The sequence below is a fragment of the Podarcis pityusensis genome (assembly GCF_964106645.2).
Source record: "Podarcis pityusensis genome assembly, chromosome: 1".
NCBI lineage: Eukaryota > Metazoa > Chordata > Lepidosauria > Squamata > Lacertidae > Podarcis > Podarcis pityusensis.
Genome location: NC_138028.1, coordinates 24069098 through 24087252, shown reverse-complemented (window position 1 = coordinate 24087252; position 18155 = coordinate 24069098). Strand labels below are relative to the sequence as shown.

At 42.7% G+C, this 18155-nt stretch overlaps 1 protein-coding gene across 8 annotated transcripts in view; it reads right to left on the bottom strand.

The window, feature by feature from the left end:
• FOXN3 (forkhead box N3) overlaps window positions 1-18155 on the bottom strand; it is a 192042-nt gene that overhangs the window by 9654 nt on the left and 164233 nt on the right. For all 8 annotated transcript variants that reach the window (XR_013980174.1, XM_080984504.1, XM_080984502.1 and 5 more), the window contains one exon: window positions 11189-11297. Coding sequence is in view for 7 of the 8 variants with exons in the window: in XM_080984504.1 (XP_080840630.1) it covers window positions 11189-11297 (109 nt within the window). In the remaining variant the exon portion in view is untranslated. The remainder of the gene's footprint in view (window positions 1-11188; window positions 11298-18155) is intronic.

Genomic DNA, 18155 nt, shown 5'->3' with positions numbered 1-18155 from the left:
TCTGGGCCTCACTGTAGATCGTAGGGAAAGTACAGTCATGGCCTATGGCAGCAGCAGTGGGCAACACAATCTTGCTGGCCAGTGGGGCCATGAGATGTTAGAGCATATTTAAAATTATGGAAAATGAATAATTTAACTGGCTTTACAAATCTATCAACCAGCAAATTTATTGAAACTTTGGTTGATTTATCTATGGGTGGAAGTATCAATTGATGGAGGCAAGTTTTGATTGGTTGGGCTGAGACTGAGGGGCACACCTTCCTTTTCTGAAGTCATTTTTTATTATTTTGATGCATAGTTATAGTACGGAAAATATTAATATGGACCTTATCTTCTAACAATGAGTGGTAGATGTTTGCATACCTGTCAAGTGCCCCAGAAAAAAGGGTCATCCCATGTTTTCACACGAGATTGTGGTGGCCATTTTGGGTGCCAAAAGCACTCCCCCCCCCAAGCACTTTTTCAGAGCTGTGATCTTGCGCGGTGCCCCAAAATGTGCATTTTTGGGTGCGGGGCGAGAGTGAGATGTGTGTCACGTGACTCACCCGGGAGTGTGTCCCGGAAGACGCACACCCCGGTTTTGGGTCTGAAGGATGGGATGCATTTGTTATTAAATTGCCAATTCTCACACTTACCTCAAAAGCCTTGAAAAATTAACTACTTTGGAGCTATCATAGTATGCAAATTTATTTAAATCAACCAACTGCTTGATTATAATGTAATTCAATTAACTGAAATAAAAACACATTTAATCAGCTGGCTGAATTGAAAGTTCAGTGCCTAGCCTTTTCATGTTACTGAGTCTTTTGCACCGTTTCAAGATCATTTGGACCATTTAAGAATGCCAGAATTTGCAAACAAATTAAGCCCGCATGCTTAGTAGCAGAAGTACTGTGTTACCCTACCCTTCCTCCAAGGAGCTCACAGCAGTACACAGTATACAAGAAACTTGCCCCATATTCTTTGTTTGCTGTAATCCTGGCTCAATATTACTCTGTGAGTTCTATGGCCAGGTGGGCATTTGAACCTCACCTGAACATCTTTGCTTCTAGTCTGGTACTTAAACCTCCGCACCACACTGATTTGGTTTAGAGATGATTCAGTCCCAGTGAAATTTACTGAATGTGTGTTAAAATCAGCCTAAGTTATAATAACTGCTATTTAACTGGGTTGTGGATCAAGGCTCTGGAGATATTTTGAAACGCAACTGCCACTCAGATGTTAAAACTTTTTGCCCCCACAAAAAAAGTACCTACTTCAGCAGGGCAGATCAGATCAGATTGCTACACAAAACATGTCAACACAATAGCACTAAAGTTACAGGGTAACTACTGCATTCTAATAAACCATCTGTTGGCCCCAATACCAGACTGCATATGTACGAACACACAAATATTCCTCTTTTTTTTTTTTCACTTATTGCACCATTTTAGGCCACCTTTCAGGGTAGATACCCTCCCATGATGGCTCACGATAAATAAAATTCAAAACAAGAAAAACAGATAAAATCAAATCAATGCAGTATAGTGTCATGTGCTTTGTCTGTTTGGGGAGGAGGGGGCTTGAAGATTCAGCCACATTTCTATCCAAACACATCACATGCAGGACTGTGAGGGGAAAATGTTATATACTGTCACAGGGGATTTTCCATAGCATATGGAGAACAGTCTATTATTTACACAAGAACAGGGAAGTCTGAACAGAAAAAAAGTAACAATAAGGGAATTTTAAAAAATAAAACTGACAAATGTGCTTTGTATTGTATTTTTGCAATACAACACACTAAGATATAAAGAAGTACAGTGGTGCCTCGCAAGACGAAATTAATCCGTTCCGCGAGTGTCTTCATCTAGCGGTTTTTTCGTCTTGCGAAGCAACCCTATTAGAAGCTTAACGGATAAGCGCTATTAGCGGTTTAGCGGCTATTAAAGGCTTATCAGCTTAGCGGATTAGCTGCTAAAAGGCTATTAAAGGCTTAGTGGCTTAGATAAAGGGGGGGGGAAAGCGAAAAAAAAATCTCAAGACTCGCAAGACATTTTCGTCTTGCGAAGCAAGCCCATAGGGAAATTCGTCCTGCGAAGCAACTCAAAAACGGAAAACCCTTTCGTCTAGCGGGTTTTCCGTCTTGCGAGGCATTCGTCTTGCAGGGCACCACTGTATTCTGCAGTCATTTTGTCATTTAGCCATATTCTGGGGAAAATATGGATTCTAGCTTACAGTGAGGGGGGAAAGTATTTGATCCCCTGCTAAATTTGCCCCTTTGCCCTCTGACGAAGAAATGACCAGTCCATAGTTTTAATGGTAGGTTTAATGTAGCTGTGAGAGACAGAATAACAACAGGAAAAACCCCAGAAACCCAGAAGACAAAAGTCAGAGATTGATGTGCATTATAATGAGTGAAATAAGTATTTGATCTCTCACAGCTACAATAAACCTACCATTTAAATTATGGACTGGTCATTTCTTTGTCAGAGGGCAAACAGGCAAATTTAGCAGGGGATCAAATACTCACCCCCCTCACTGTATTACAAGGGTTGTTGCAACTGCAAATTTGTTAGTATGAGGCATCCTGCAAATACTACTTTTACAGTTGAGCTATTTATTAAGGCAAGACCATTTTCTTTTTACAGGTAGAGATGACTATTCCATTTTGGGTCTGGGTACCTTTGCATGATTTTACCCATCATTCTGTCTAATTTCGCTTCTGCATCAATCTGTAATTTGTGAAACAATTCTTCTCAATATTAATCCAAGATTAATAGTGGTAGACCTTGGGGGTCTCAAATTTGCGAAGCCAAAATCTGGCACCCCCCGCCTTCCATTCTACATCACTGTTGCAGCGCCCTCTGTGGTGCCCCTCAAGGCTCTGCGCCCAGTGCAAATGAACCAGCCGCACTCCCCCAAATCCGCCTCTGTACATATCTAAATAAATATTTGATTTTTCCAAATTTCTGAGAACTACAAAAGAGAAGTGCTAAATCCAGTGGTCAGCTAAAGTGTGATGTGCATATTATCATAAGAGGCATAAAATGAATAAAATTTCATATAGGAACATGCAAAAACAGATTCCCTCAAACTTCCAGAGCTACAGGTATTAACTGTAGGGCTCCTTGACACAACTGGGTTTCCACTGTTGCATAAAACACTAATACAAAATAATCATTAAGGACCTGTTGATAACTTCATTTTAACTCAAAAGGATTGTCCTGAAGTACACTGGAGAATATACGTTCCCTCTTATGTCAGTTTAATAAAGTGAGGTCCTGTGATTTACAAGTGCCCTTAATTCTGCCCTACTTGATTCTCAGACTGTATGACTAATCAGAGAAGAACTGAAAATGCAAAGCGTTTCGATGACACTTGAGAGAAGCCACTCCAGGTCTTAATATCATCTTCCGCGGAAGTGATGTTTAAGACCATCAGAAGTGGTCATTAGGTCAGATTTCAGGCTGGATCTACCAATCTTGTATCTGGCTTCAGCCATTATGATAGACCATAGGGCAGCCTCCCTCAGCCTGGTCCCTCTAGATGTTTTGCACTTCAACTTCCATCAGCCCCAGCCAGGACCACGCTGGGGAAGGCTATCATGGAGCAACAGCATAAGAAGCCAGGAGAAAAGGTGAGAAGAATCCATTCCAAGGGTGGGTTATCCTTTGGCCCTCCAGTTGTGGCTAAACTACAACTCCCATCATCCCTGGTCACTGACCATGCCTGCTGAGGCTGATGGGAGCTGTAGCTCAGCAACATCTAGAGGGCCAAAAGTTCCCCAACACCTGATCCATTCCTTGCAAAATACTTATAGGGACTGAGACAACAACAAACATTTCCTCGAATCAGCTTAATAAACAGACAGTGCTGAACCTGTTCTTAGTGGTGAAACACAAAAATATTTTCAAGGAGAAATAAGTGAAGAAAGCATTTTGCACGATCTGGAAATATGGTGCTTTGTAGTTTGTTGTGGGAGGGGGGAGGAAAAGAGGGACAAGGAACTTGGCAGAGGGGGTATCACCCTTGCTTTTTTGTACCCTACTAGCAGGGGCACTTTGGGGGTAGACTCCACGGGTCCCCAAGCCCTGTGTTTTACACTGAGCCTCACATTTAAAAAAAAAACTTTGCTTAGGGCTAGGTAAGTTGCAATACGTAACTCTAGCAAGACCAGACAAGAATCATATTACTCAGTGCAGAAGCCAGGCTTTATATTGGGGGGGCAGGCTTTATGTTATGGGGCAGAACCTCAGTTAGTTAAGTACTTTTTATTTATTTACTTCATGGGGGGGGGCAGCTGCCCCCTTGGCTACGCCTATGCCTGTGCTTTAAGTCTTGTTTTAAGTATGTAGCAAAAGTACTGCCTTATTCTACACGAGCTTGATCTAGATCTTTTTGAAACCAGTGATATTTTTAGCCATCCAATGGTAGTGAACTGCCCAAGTTGAATATATGCACGCACAACTTTAAAAATGAAACTAAACTCTAATTGGCTTACAATGAGCTAAAACAATAAAGATTTGTATGAGAAAACACCTGATTTCTTTGCTTTGAATCTGTATTAATTATAGCTGTGTCTCAGCACACCAAACTATGGCTTGTATTCAACAAAGTTGTCCTATTTAGCACAGGATTTCTACCTGTGCAACAGGACTTCCCCGCACAACAGCACAACAGCAAACTATGGTTTGCCACAAACTGCAAAATTATGCGCTTCTGATCATGGTGAGCTAGGAAAGGATGCAGTATATGAGTCTGAGGCTCACAGCTGCTCATACACTTTACATTTAACCATGGTGTCACCATTTGCCACAAAGAAACTTCTATTAGTTATCATGTTAAGCTTTTGAAATGATAAAACCAAAAATAAACACGTATGAGAAGCTGGCAAGACTGCAGAGACCTTTCTTTTCCTGAGAGAGACAAATGTTAAAAAAACAAACCACAAGTTGCCACCTCCCCTTCCAAATTTCCATCCTTTCTTGCTCAATAACATTTTTTTTCCTTGGACATTAGGAGGTAGTTTATGATCCATAAATTATATGCAGAACCCAGCAGGGGGGAAAAAGACAAAGACAAAGCTCTTTCAATTATTAATAGCTAAACGCAATGTCATTCATGATTGTGCAGCACGCCAGATGCATTCACTCTGAGACGGTGTCACCACTGCAGGGGTTGTCATTAAACGATGCCAAATGCTTTAGAGAAGAAGTCATCCATATTCAAAACAATGGTACGGTGCATTTAAAACCAGCTCCTTAAAACCATTCATTAAGGAAGAAGCACGTGACGCCCTTTGAAGTGGCAGATTTCTTGGTTTTTAAGCCAAAATGGTACGTTTTGAAGATGATGCTCCAGATCAGCACAATTTAGGGGAAAGACTTAAGTGACTTGGGTCATCATTATTATTTTTTTGCCTTTACTAGTTCTGGCAATTGCTGAATTAATGCGACGCAGTCAAGAGGATGTGCCACTGAGGCTTTGCACGACACTTGGCAAGAACACTCTTGCTCCGAGGGAGTCGAGGGAGTGAAGAGATTGAGCACAATAGGTGAGAAGTTGCACAGCATGGCAGACTCTGTGTAAGAGAGAACATATCCAGCTTTACAAGCCAATCGGTGCACTACCATATTTTAATTTTACCGAACTTGTTTAGATGGTAAGGGGGGGGGGTGTATGTGTTTATAGAAGCAAACCAGGTTGCCTCCTCATATCCAAAACTGCAGATGGATAACTGAGGTGAAACATATACTAGTCTACTGATTTGTGAACAAACCATTAACAGTCAATGGGCAACCCACCCTGATCTAAGTTGCTAAGAGAGCCCTGGGAAGCTGCTTCCCTTCTGCCAACCCTATGGAGGTCCACTCCCCTCTCAACTCTCTCCCACTGGGCTAGGCAGATGAGGAGCACAGATAGCAAGGGCCACCTGCTTAGCCCCGCCGGGAGAAGAACATGGGCTGCCTCCACTAACGGCATTAGCAATCTGCCCCACGGCATGTAGCCAGTATTGCTGGCAATTGCAGCTTGCAGGGACCTTGGAAGCTGCCTTATATAGTAGGCCCATCTAGAACAATATTGTCTGCTCTGAGAGGCAGTGGCTGTTCCAGGACCCCAGGCACAGATCCTTCCTGCCACCTGGTACCCAATCCTCTGAATTAGAGATGCTGGGGCTTGAGTCTGGGGCTGTCTGCATGGAAAGTGTACTCTTTATGACACCTGACTGAAATGAAAAATAATACATGTTGCCACATGTACCCCCCCCCCCATTTCACACCCACCCACATAAAAATCTTTGTGAAAAAGTTATATCAGACCCCGAAGTCCACATGGAGTCTCCATTCTGATATAACATTTTTCTCTCCACTGGCATCCCATGGAAGAAGACCATCTGACCACCTAAAGATTGCTGCTTTTTTGAACAGTAGGGGCTTGGTTGCACAGAGAAGAGCAGTGGGGTTGCCCACGGTGATGTGGCTTTTCCTGAAAACACCAACTTGCAAATGCAAATTAGGGTATGTTTTCTGATGCTCTAGGCTTATAGAGTGTTCTATCGTAGCATGACTATTTAATTGTATTTATTAAACAAAACTAAACATTTCAGAATCAGGCTTGCCTGATATTTATTTGCAATTGGCACCCATTCATTGTTAGTCCCTGAACCCAAAGGCAACTTTTCTGGGGTTCCTTTTAGCATTCATATAACTTCTGTTTTAAAACAGCTGCACTGGTTACAGTTCTTTTGGGGGTCTAAATGAAGGTGCTCACCTTAGTGTTCAAAGCCCTAGAGGACTTCGTGTTTCAGATATTTGGGGCCTACATCCTTTCCCTACAGAGCCTCTTGGGTATTAAAATCAGTGGAGGGACCCCTCTTGGTAGTTTCACCATCTTCAGAAGTCTGGGGCTGGTGGTTGTCTGGGCATTCTCTGTGACAGCCCCTAGGTTGTGAAATTCCTTCTCCACAGAAGTGCGCCGGGGACCTTCATTGTATAGTTTCCACCATATGCTCAAGATGGACCTCTTTACCCTGGCTTTTGGCATATGGGATATGTGTTTTCAGGGCCCATCCAACTCCTGTGACTGCTAATTTGTTTTTAATCGGCACGAATATTGAATTTAAAATGGTTGTGACCTGTCCTGGGATAGTGAAGGGTGGGTAATAAATTAAATAAGTAGCAACTTCTTCCTACTCTTGAAAAAGCCTTTTTGTCAAGAGCTGCAAAGGTGTAAACCAGGAACCATCATTTGTGCGTGCAGCCTACCGCTTGTGGTGAGCAACCGAAGCTTCAGCATTGCTTATCTTCATAGCAGTGAATTGTCCTTGGGCTTTGGACAAGAAGGGCTATAAACAGGCTGGGAATTTTCCTGAGCAGCAAGGTTTTCCTTGGTATATTTCTAGATGGATCTTGGTTCTGAATTCTTGGTTTCAGCTCCTGGTTCTTGGTTTGAAGCTATCCTCTGACAGCTGCCTAAAACTTAGTTCTGACACCTCTCTCTGCGGGTGCACAGTGGCCCCTCTCTATTGATTCTGGTTAAGAGCAAAGTATATTGTTGTATGGCCAAATGTAACTGTTCTGGAGAATAATCTTTGTGAAGACTGCAGCTTTTAGTCGCTGGTGAATCTGGGAAGTTAGTAGCTTTCGCTACTCCATATTTTCCCACACTTCTGTGCAGCGACGTGGAAGAGTTTCCATTTCAAAGCGGGAGAAATGTTTTCTCAGGCACTTCTGGTTCTAAGGGAGTAAATTAGCACTAAGCAGTATTCCCTGGCATAATCAGGTCCCATCCCAGTGGGTCAAAGAGTACAAATCAATGCAGCTAAGTCTGTTGTATTATTGGCAGGAAAACTTACAGGAGGGATTTCACATCATAATTATATATGCAAAGCTCCACTGCAAACACAGCCTGTGTAATGATCTGCTAATAAAACGGGGCTTTGACTATTATCAGAACAGATGTAGCATTAATGCAAAGGTGTGCACTGTCAATGCGGAGGGAAGTTCACCCCTGAGAGCACTGGTATCAACACGGCATATGTTTCCAGAATCCTGTATTCCCAAAAGCAACCTCTGCTCTGCGACATATAAAGTGTTTTTCAGACTGAACAAGGGGAACCCTTTAAATCGTCCAGATTTATTTATTTGCAAAAACACTTGCTGGCTTCTCATTTGGGAAGATGTGGTCAGGTCTGCGTATGCCTGGTACCTACACTACATGCTACAATGGTTAACTTTGCTTTGGTGCTACTCAAAGTGTCAAAATGGCCAGTTAAAAAGGAATGGGAGGGGGGAAGCATGTAAAAAATGGCAAATAAATATATTTTGTTTATTTATGAAGAAAGATCAAATTTGTACAAAATAGGTATGGGTATAAAATAATGACAGAAGGCAGGCCTCAAAGCAGAAGCTGGAAATGAAGTCCCAGAGCCAAATGGATCTCTTTTTACCAAACCAAGAGCAGAACTGAGGTAAAAATAATCCAGTTGGCCCTTTGCTTTATTACCCACCCACCCTTCTCCAACTGGTTCTCATGAAAAACTAATTGCTGACCGCAGTTCAACAGTGCAGAATAAAACAGGTGCCATAATCTGCATGTTTTTCTCAGCACGAGGGTGCGGAAAATGTTATTTCCCCAGACATTGCTGAAGTGTACACTCTCATTTTTCCTTGTATGCAAGGTAGTGTAAGTGAACACGTCTAAATACTGAGCAGGAATGCCAAACATTTGTAGTGGGGAGGGAGACAGGAGGAGGTAACCATTCTTCCCCCTCAGGAATTCCCTCAAAGGCCTCATGTGAGACATGAGAGGAGCCAAGGCCAAAAGTGGGTGGTGCCAGAGCTGGTACCTTGGCACCAATTTTCCTTCTGCCATCCGCCCCCCGCCCCTGCTAAAATCCCTTCCAATGAAGCAGCTAGGCTTAGAAAAAAATCTGGGCTGGCAACTGCCTCTTCCAATCCACCCCCCTGCCACCAAAAAGGAAAAGAAGAAGAAAAGCGGCAACTAGGGTTGTAAAGATGCCCCATTCAGGGGCGTATGAAGGGGGGACGCCCCGGGTACCACTCTGGGGGGGGGGGGTGTGACAAGATGGCCCGCTGCCTCCCCCCAGCTGTAGAGTGGCCGAGGGCGCGCATGCAGTCAGTATGGACACTGCTCACGTGCCGTCTGTATGGGCTGCCACTCACATGGCAAACGTACAGGCTGCTGCTCGTGCGCCCACGGGCGGTTCGCCCCGCTCCTTGGCATCCTGCCCTGGGTGCCGGAGAGGGTTCCTCCACCACTGGTCCCATTCACACCTCCATCTTGGCCTTTATACATTATAATGCACAGGGTGGAACAGAGAGAACAGCTTGTTTATGGCAGAAATGAAATCTGAACCAGGGACTTCTGGATTCCTGGTTCAGGCTCTTGGTCATTAAGCTTCTAGCTTCCATTCACAATGAAAAGTCCTTGCAATCATTCGCTTTTATCACGTTCCCATTAACTTTTTTCATCATTGCTCCACCTCAAAAAAGTAGCAATGGAGGCAATGACAAAAATATGGTCCCATTTAGTAGGAGATCCCATTACATGAAAGTTCCCCAATACAATCTATGGCAGCCTTCCTTAATGTGGTGCCCTCCATAGTCTTTGGACTACAACTCCCATCAGCCCTAGTGAGCATAGTCATGGACTAATGAGAGCTGTAATCTAAAACACCTTGAGGGCTCCAAGTTGGGGAAGGAAGATCCATGGGCACTCTTCTCTGGGAAGGCATCATGTGTAAGTTCCAAATGTAATGAATGGGAATAACCCTTGCTGTTGCCAAATGTTTTCTTTGTGATTATGGCTTAATTTCACCAGACAGGAGCACATTTTAAAAGGAGTAATTACAAGAAAATTTCAGAGACCACTCTTGTCAACCTGACATTTCACCTGTAAAAAATTGACCACGGACTACCAATTCATACTAGTCAAGAATTGCTCTTCAGAACAATATAATGATGTTTTATAATTTGTATGGGCTTGCTAAAAACAACAACACAGAATAGTAAAAACAGGAAGCAAAAATAACAGCAACAAGCCACAGAAAAGCAGTGTGGATATAGTGAAATAAGAGCTGCTGTCAAAAAAACCATGTTCTGTTGGGGCAGCTTTAGTGCTAAATAATGATGATTCAACACACTAAAAATAGTCAATTTCCATTTACAGATTAGACTGAAACAAAAGATCTATTTATGTGGTTTAAGCCAAAAGGACAACAGCAGCATAATGACATAATCTCCCATGGCTAATCTTTACGTATGTCAAGTGGCGAATTCGCCCTGGGTTTTAGTATTTTCGAACAATGCACATTATCCAAACAATTCACAACACCTTGGGTTGGACACTCAAAGGTGAAATGATTGCAAAAGATCACTAACTAATTGGCTCAAGGGCCAGCAGCCAAGTGAGCTTGCACAGAAACTGGGAAACAATGAAATTCATTCATTCAATTACTGTTTGAAAAGGGAACAGTCTACAAATGGCTTAAACAGGCTACAACTGTGAGATGTAATGAACAAAACACACACAGAGAGAAAAAAAGTGTACTTAAGCATGTTGGCTAAATACTTAGCTGAAATACTGCATTTTTCTTATGTTGTGAGCACACAAGTAGTCATTTGTACATAATCTTGTGATCAAGTAGACTATGGGCACTTGACCAGTTGCAATTTTTTTGGGGGGGGGGGGGGAGACAAGGACAAAGCATTCCCTGATGGTACTGAAATAGTGAGAATAGACCAGAAAAGAAAGAAAAGAAAGACCCAAATCTAAGACATGTCTTAATATTCAGTGAAATATGTAAAAATGTAATAAAATAAAAAATATGCATTTAATATTTTGCCTGACATGGCAATTGCTTCTGGGAGAATTGTATGCTAGAGCCACCCCTTGACAAATAAGAACAGAGTAAAAAGCTGGATAAATTTGTTTTTCTAGTAAATGTTTCTGTACGAATCTGAAAAGCTGCATTACTTGTGTGCAAAGTGTGGCCACAGCCACAGAGAAAGGACACCTCTAGATTTTGCTTCAAAAGGAAGTAAATTGTGGTGTAGAAGCTGCACTGAAAATCTGTCAATGATCTTGCAAATAAACCTGTTGCAAGTTCAGCAGCGCTCTCTCAAAGAGTTCTCCTTTCAAGGTTCTTTGCCATCTCCCGCTGCACCACTGATTCTGTACTTACCTTACTGCAGCAGCCATGCTTCCGATTGGGTTTATTGGCAGTGGCCTGACTCCTGGGAAGATTCCTCTACTCAGAATGCGAGCTCCATTTTGGATAACTCCGGAAGGAACTGGAGGCAAATTGCAAGAAAAAGAGGAGGACAAATTAGCTCAGTTGTGAAACTGACATGTTTATTAAAATATCAAGCTTCATTGGAACAGGGGGAAAGAAGAATCGCTGCTTCATAAATTTATATATATATAAAAACAACTTAGGAAAGAGTTGCATGTGATATTTCATGAGTCAAGTGTAGCCACAGAAAGTTGTGATAGATCAGTCAGTGCAACATACTGACAAAGCATGAGAGCTCCTCTGATCAAATCTCACTCCAGCAACTGACCTCTTGGGAGAAGTCAACATGTGCAGGTGGAATAAGAGTGGAAAGACTTAATGCTTGCCAGATCAACTCTGTTTTCTTACTAGAACCTGAAGATTGACCAGCTAGAGCCACACACAAATGATACACAGAATTACTCTCCAAGAATATTCTGAACCCAGATTTTTTCTTCTTTTGTACCAGAACTGAACTGAGCTCACAGTCCCTTCACACATAAAGGTCATTCCTACTTAGCTTTCGTCATTTCAGCAGTCTTATTTAGGTGTGGGGGGAATGTTTTGTTAAACAAGTGGGAAACAAAAACTCTTGCCGATGTATGCCAAATCACTCAAGAGATTTACCAGTTGACCCTGGTGCATCTTCTGCCCTGTGTCAGAGAATAGGACGTATCTTTGTAAGGTGTCGAAGTTCAATCCATGGCCTCTCAAGATAACAGGATCTCACTTATTTTACTTGTGAGGAAACACATATACAACGTCAAAGGAAACTCCTTCCAAAGGTGAGCAATCTTAAGGGTGACATCAAAATCCTCACCATGATTACTCAGAAACAGAGAGGCACTTTCTCGAATAAACTGATTGTTTTTTCCTTTTTCTTCTTAGCTTCTAAAAATACATTAACAAACTACCCCAACATAACCCCACCCCTCAAGAAACAGACATAATTTGACTAAAGATCTGAAAGAGGCAACCTTAAACGTTAGTTGAGTGAAAATGAAGTGAACTGTGCTTAGAAAGAAAGAATCAGCAAAACTGAGGCAATTCATTTATATGCTCCCACTTCTCCCCCATTTCCCTTGTAAAACTATGTGCTTGTGTTTCAGACACCTGTTTAGCTCAGAGCAACTCCCTACTCACATTAAAATGAAGGCAAGGTTTCGCATAATGTTTATTTATTTTTACCTTGTCTTTCGGCTCCCAAAAGGGTGCTCAAGGATGCTTACAAGATAAGCACACACACACACACACACACACACATCCCAAATTCATATTCTACAACTGTTACAAGGAAAATAGCCAAAGCGGATAAAACAGCAGAAAAATTCACCACGAAACAGTCAGCCCACCAACATATTCATTAGAAATCCTATTTAAAGTAATGTCCACCTTAAAAAACAAATGCAAATTGCTAAGAGATTCTATGAAAGAAAAAGTAATCACGCATCTCTGTGGAACACAGTTTCTTGATTGTGGTCCAATCTCTCCCCCCCCCCCCATTTTTAACCACAATACAAGCAGGTAGAACAACAATATATAGTGTCTTCTAATAAATTTCGGTCATGGGATCTAGCCAGATGTTATGGGGGCACATGACTGCTGCCAACCTCCTCTTCCCTAGTGATGTAGCTCTCCAGATGTTGCTGTACTCCAGCTTCCATCATCCCTTACTACTGGCCATGCTGGCTGGGGCTGGTGGCAGCTGAAGTCCAACACAATCTAGTGGGCCAAAAGTTCCCCATCCGTGCCCTGTAACATCTAATTGCACCATCAGAATCCACCTTCTAGTTTCTATTGCCAGCATTTAATATTGGATGAAGAGAACAGAATAAATAAGGCACCCATTAATTGCACGAGCCGTTAGCATACACTGTAAGCAAAGGATTGCCAGGAATGACAGATTTAATTTACAAGCCTTAACTCTTGTTGCACCCATCAGATGACAGAAAATTGTACATTTTCCTGCAAAATAATCTTTTTTTCTCTTCCTTTTTTGTCCTAAGGAAATGTCACTTTGAGCCCATTAAAACAATTAGGCTTTTGCTGATATTTCCAGCAGATGTTCCACAGTGTAAGGGTGCCCATCACACAACAAGGGAGATCATTTGGAGGAAACTGAAGTTAGCTCAAAAGAGGCCCTATACATCTATTCAAGAGTGTTCAATAGAAACGTCTTTGTTCCATGGGAAAACGTTGCCTCCCAATGCTCAGGCTTCATGGCACTCAAATTGAAATGGACATCAAATGCCCAAGGCGGCTGCTGAACTGTGTGCCACTTTTGCACCAATGACATTCGCTTTATGCAGGCGCAGATGTAATGTTCCTAATCAGGCTGTGGGATTGCAAACTTCCTTCGCCCACCACCTCCTCCGTTCAGAAGCACAAGTCTAACCACATCAGCACACAACGGTTAAAGCTAAATAGATTTCCCACTTAGCCCAGAATCTGAAATCAACTTTAAGCCACTATTTCGGATCTTGCATTAAGCAAGTCAACATCAGCACAGCTGGAACCTGGGACACAGAAGCCAGACCTTTGGTCTACCCAGCCCACTACAAATCTACTCCAACTAGCAGCAACTCCCGGCCTCCTGCACAGAGGTAGTAGGCACAGGAGTCTTCCCTTAGTCCTGCTACTGAATATTATTTTAATTGCAGGTCTGGAGATTGAAACTGCGACTTTTTTGTGGTACTTCTCATATCTGTGATGGCAACCAGTAGTAGGGGATGTAGTGGGGTAGAGCAGAGCCACCCTCCTGACACCAACATTGTTGCTGCAAACCTGGACTGGGATGGGGCGAGATAAGGGCCATGTGATGGACGTGTCAGGTGACCACAACCTGATAAGCAGCACTGATGGAGTCAGGAGGGCAGCTCTGCCCTACCTGCACATACCGCTACTAATTGAACAGGGGTGGCATTGTGGTATAAACCACTGAGTCTCTTGGGTTTGCCGATCGGAAGGTTGGCGGTTCAAATCCCCACGACGGAGTGAGCTCCCGTTGCTCTGTCCCAGCTCCTGCCAACCTAGTAGTTCGAAAGCCCGTCAAAGTGCAAGTAGATAAATAGGTACCGCTGCGGCGGGAAGGTAAACGGCGTTTCCGTGCGCTCTGGTTTCCGTCAACGGTGTTCCATTGTGCCCGAAGTGGCTTAATCATGCTGGCCACATGACTTGGAAAGCTGTCTGTGGACAAATGCCGGCTCCCTCGGCCTGAAAGTGAGATGAGCGCCGCAACCCCATAGTTGCCTTTGACTGGACTTAACTGTCCAGGGGTCCTTTACCTTTTTTACCTTTTACTAATTGGAATTTGTGCTGCAGGAGATCCTTTTGCCTGCTACTGGTTGCTCAGCACACTATAGCTAACTGGGGTAAAGCCATAAGGAGCTGTACATCTGCTGCAGCCCAGGAAAGGATTTTTTTCAACCCACCTTAAGCATGGCAAGGATAATGTGGGATGCCAATTTAGGAAAATGAATGAAAGAAACTATCAAATGACTCAGCTTCCTGCCCCAGCCTGTGTTGTCTCAACCTGGGAAATGCCCTTCAAGTTCCTAATGGTCCCTGTTGCCCCATTTGGGCACATCGGCCACAACAGGCTGGCCCCCATGCTCACTATTACTGCTTCCACTCCAAACTCTATTTACTTTTATCTGGTCTCTTGCTTCAGCTTCCTTTTGCACACTCACCTCATTAAATCCCTCCTCAAACCTAATCCTTGGAGAATCATTTTTTATTTTTTATTAGCAACATTGTCAGCAGCCGCTTAAGAACCTCTGTGTCAGCAACATGTCTGCAAATCTGTATCATATGTCTACATTTTATATTTGTTTATGTCTTCCCTTTTCCGTTCTACTCATCTTTGTGGTACACTATGGGCTCAGGCCAGGATTTTTTTTTATTTAAATGCCTGAAGTTCTTTGAAGCTCTCAGCAATTTGTGCAGGGTACGTTGCAAATCAAAATGAAAATTTGTGTTAAAAATGTTTTTACCTTTTAGTAGTGCTTTCCATTGCCATTTAAGATTTGGCAGATCTCAATGCACGAGCTAGCAGCTCCACACAGTGGATAAAGAACAAGTGGCATGGACAACCTATGCCTATGCAGTTAGCAGTGTCGCTGATTATTAGAACCATCATCCAGAGAAAGACAGGAAGAGATAAGTGTACACCAGCTAAGGATGGATTCATCAATTTGTCAGTACATGTCAATTCCACATGTGTACATTCGTACAGTTCCATCCCCATTTTCACATTATTCTGCATGAAAATGATCTTCAAATATTACTCTCTCTCAACGTACGCAATTCTAAATGCATGTTCTAAAACACATGTTTCGTTTGAGTGCATTTTCAAAGCTGGGAATTACGCTATTGCAAAATTCAGGGAAGTGAAAACCTGAAAAAGAATAAATTTCTCATTTCCCGTTCCACACATTTGTCTGGGAGGTGCATATCAAATGATTTCCCATCGGAATTCACAGAAAGCAAACTCCTCAAACATCTCTAGCAGGTCTTTTTACACCTCTGAACAGTGGGGTCCTCCATTCACCCTTTTAAGTTTTTCTGCTCTTAAAAAGTGGTTTGCCATGTACTGTATATGGGAGTTGCTTGGAAGATAAGCCCCACTGCACATGCGTAGTAAGGTTGTGTATGCGTGGTAGAGATTAGGTGGTTCCCTTTAACTTAAACATTTTTAAAAATATAAATAATGGCATTCAACTGAGCCAATAGGATTATAATAATTCTAAAGTGAGTAATTCTAAAATATAATTAACTAGATATATTTTATCTACAGAATCAAGAGATCTAAAGAATTATTATCTAGTGACAATAATCTGTCTAGAGGACTCCAGTCATGTACTGTACTTTGGTCATTATCCCTCCAGCCCAGCCCAGCCCAATGGAACCACTGACTTCCCTCATCTACGATGGAAGTTTCATGTGGCTATCACAATGAAACAAAAGAGATGGGTAAGAACACTGAACTTGCCAGAGAAAGTTCAGCCATTTCACCCACTGTTTTACACCTGGAATGTATAAACAGCTCTGAAGATAAAAAGAGGTCTGGGGGCTGTTATTCTAGTGCAAATGTTCATGTCGATATTCTGCATGAAACAAGAGTAGCTCTGCTTGCCTCAGTAGGGAAGTCCACCAAGACAGGGGCACTGATGTAAGAGGGGTCCATTAAAAGATGTCCGTGGTCTTCCACACCTGTCCTTACTTCCCTGCATAGCCCTGTTTGTGACCCCCGCACCTCCAACCACTTAACTATTGTCAGCCTGCCTCTATAAAGGCCCGAACCAAGTCCTAGCCATTTTCTGAAAAATGACTCCTTTCTCTCAGAGAAAGATGAAATAGTCAGCGCAAAAGACCCTAGTGTCCTGGGACCAGTAAGATAAAAAAATGTCTTTTAACATGAATAAATTGCTCCAGTAACAGAAATCAAGGGTATGAAACACACAGAGGTGGTACCAAGGTCATCCCTTAAAGATACAATGAGAATTAAATGAATACCTTGAGGGGTGCTCCCTCCCTATGCTTAGTGATACCCATTAACCACGTTAGCATACAGTTCCATAGAAGCTCTCACCTAGCAAACTTGGTGCCCTCCAGATGTTGTTGGACTTCAACCCCCATCATCCCCAACAACTGACCATGCTGATTGGGGGTGATGTAGTCTATAACACCTGGATGGCACTGCATTAGGGAAGGCTGGTCTAGTACTACAAAATCTCTCTCTTGCTGATTACATAACTATGTCATGCCGCTTCCATCCTTGGCAGTCAAAGTCCCCTATGATCATCCATTCTCTTCTGCTGTTCTCCTCTGTGCTGGAACCACAACTCTACGAGTGGGCAGTTAGGCCAAATCCAGATGTCAAGAAGAATGCCACCTCCCCCCCCATACCTAGTTTCCCACCAAGAAGCAGATGAGGAAGGAGTGCCAGTCGTGACAATAAGATGACCCTACATAGTGCTTGTGGGGTGGGGGTACAGGCTATCACAACATTTCCATTTCAAAACAGCCCTGCAGAAAATAACTTGCTGACCAGGGATCAATGCATGTTTTTCTCCAAAACCCTGACTTCACTTCACAGGCCAGGTTTGTTTTGAGTTCATGGCCTCTCTCTAATCTTATTCTGTCATCCAAACCACCAAATAATCAGCAGCAATCTCTGAAGCAAGCAAGTGCACAGTCGTGATGTGTTCAGCCTGACACTTTATGCTCAGTCAGCCAGGTAAGGAGACAGGAGGGGGAGCAGGAACCTTATACCACTCTGCAAAGCACCACATGCATTGATGGTACAGTACTAAAGATAACAATGAACAACAAGACTTGTTCATTGTAACTATCCCCACTACAAAGCCTTAGGAATCACACAGTGATTTGCAACTATGGTTTGTTTTGCACAATTACAGAAAGCATGCCACATTTTGGGTGTTGCTTGGAGTTTCCAGAAGTGACTCCTCGGTAACAAAACAGGGTGCAAATTCTGAACCACGTCAGATAGTTTAAATGAGAAAAGGCATAGGCTTGCTTTGGAGAGTTAACTACCATTCTGTATCTCCAACTGAGCTTAGAAATCCCATTACAAATATAGCTATGAGGATGGAAAGACAGTCATCTTTTTATCTTAGCACTTTATATCCACTGTGTGCAAAAGATGATGGTCAAATGTGCTGTGGTGTAATCTGTATAGTAATAAAATCAAATCAAATATCAGGTCAGCTCACTCAGTTCTTGCACACTTTTTTATCTGGAAACTATCATACATGGTTGGAAGCACGCGCGCACACACACGCACACATGCACACACACACACCCTGGAAACACTGATAGAAGAAAAATATAAAAGTGTGCACACTTTTAGTGGGGA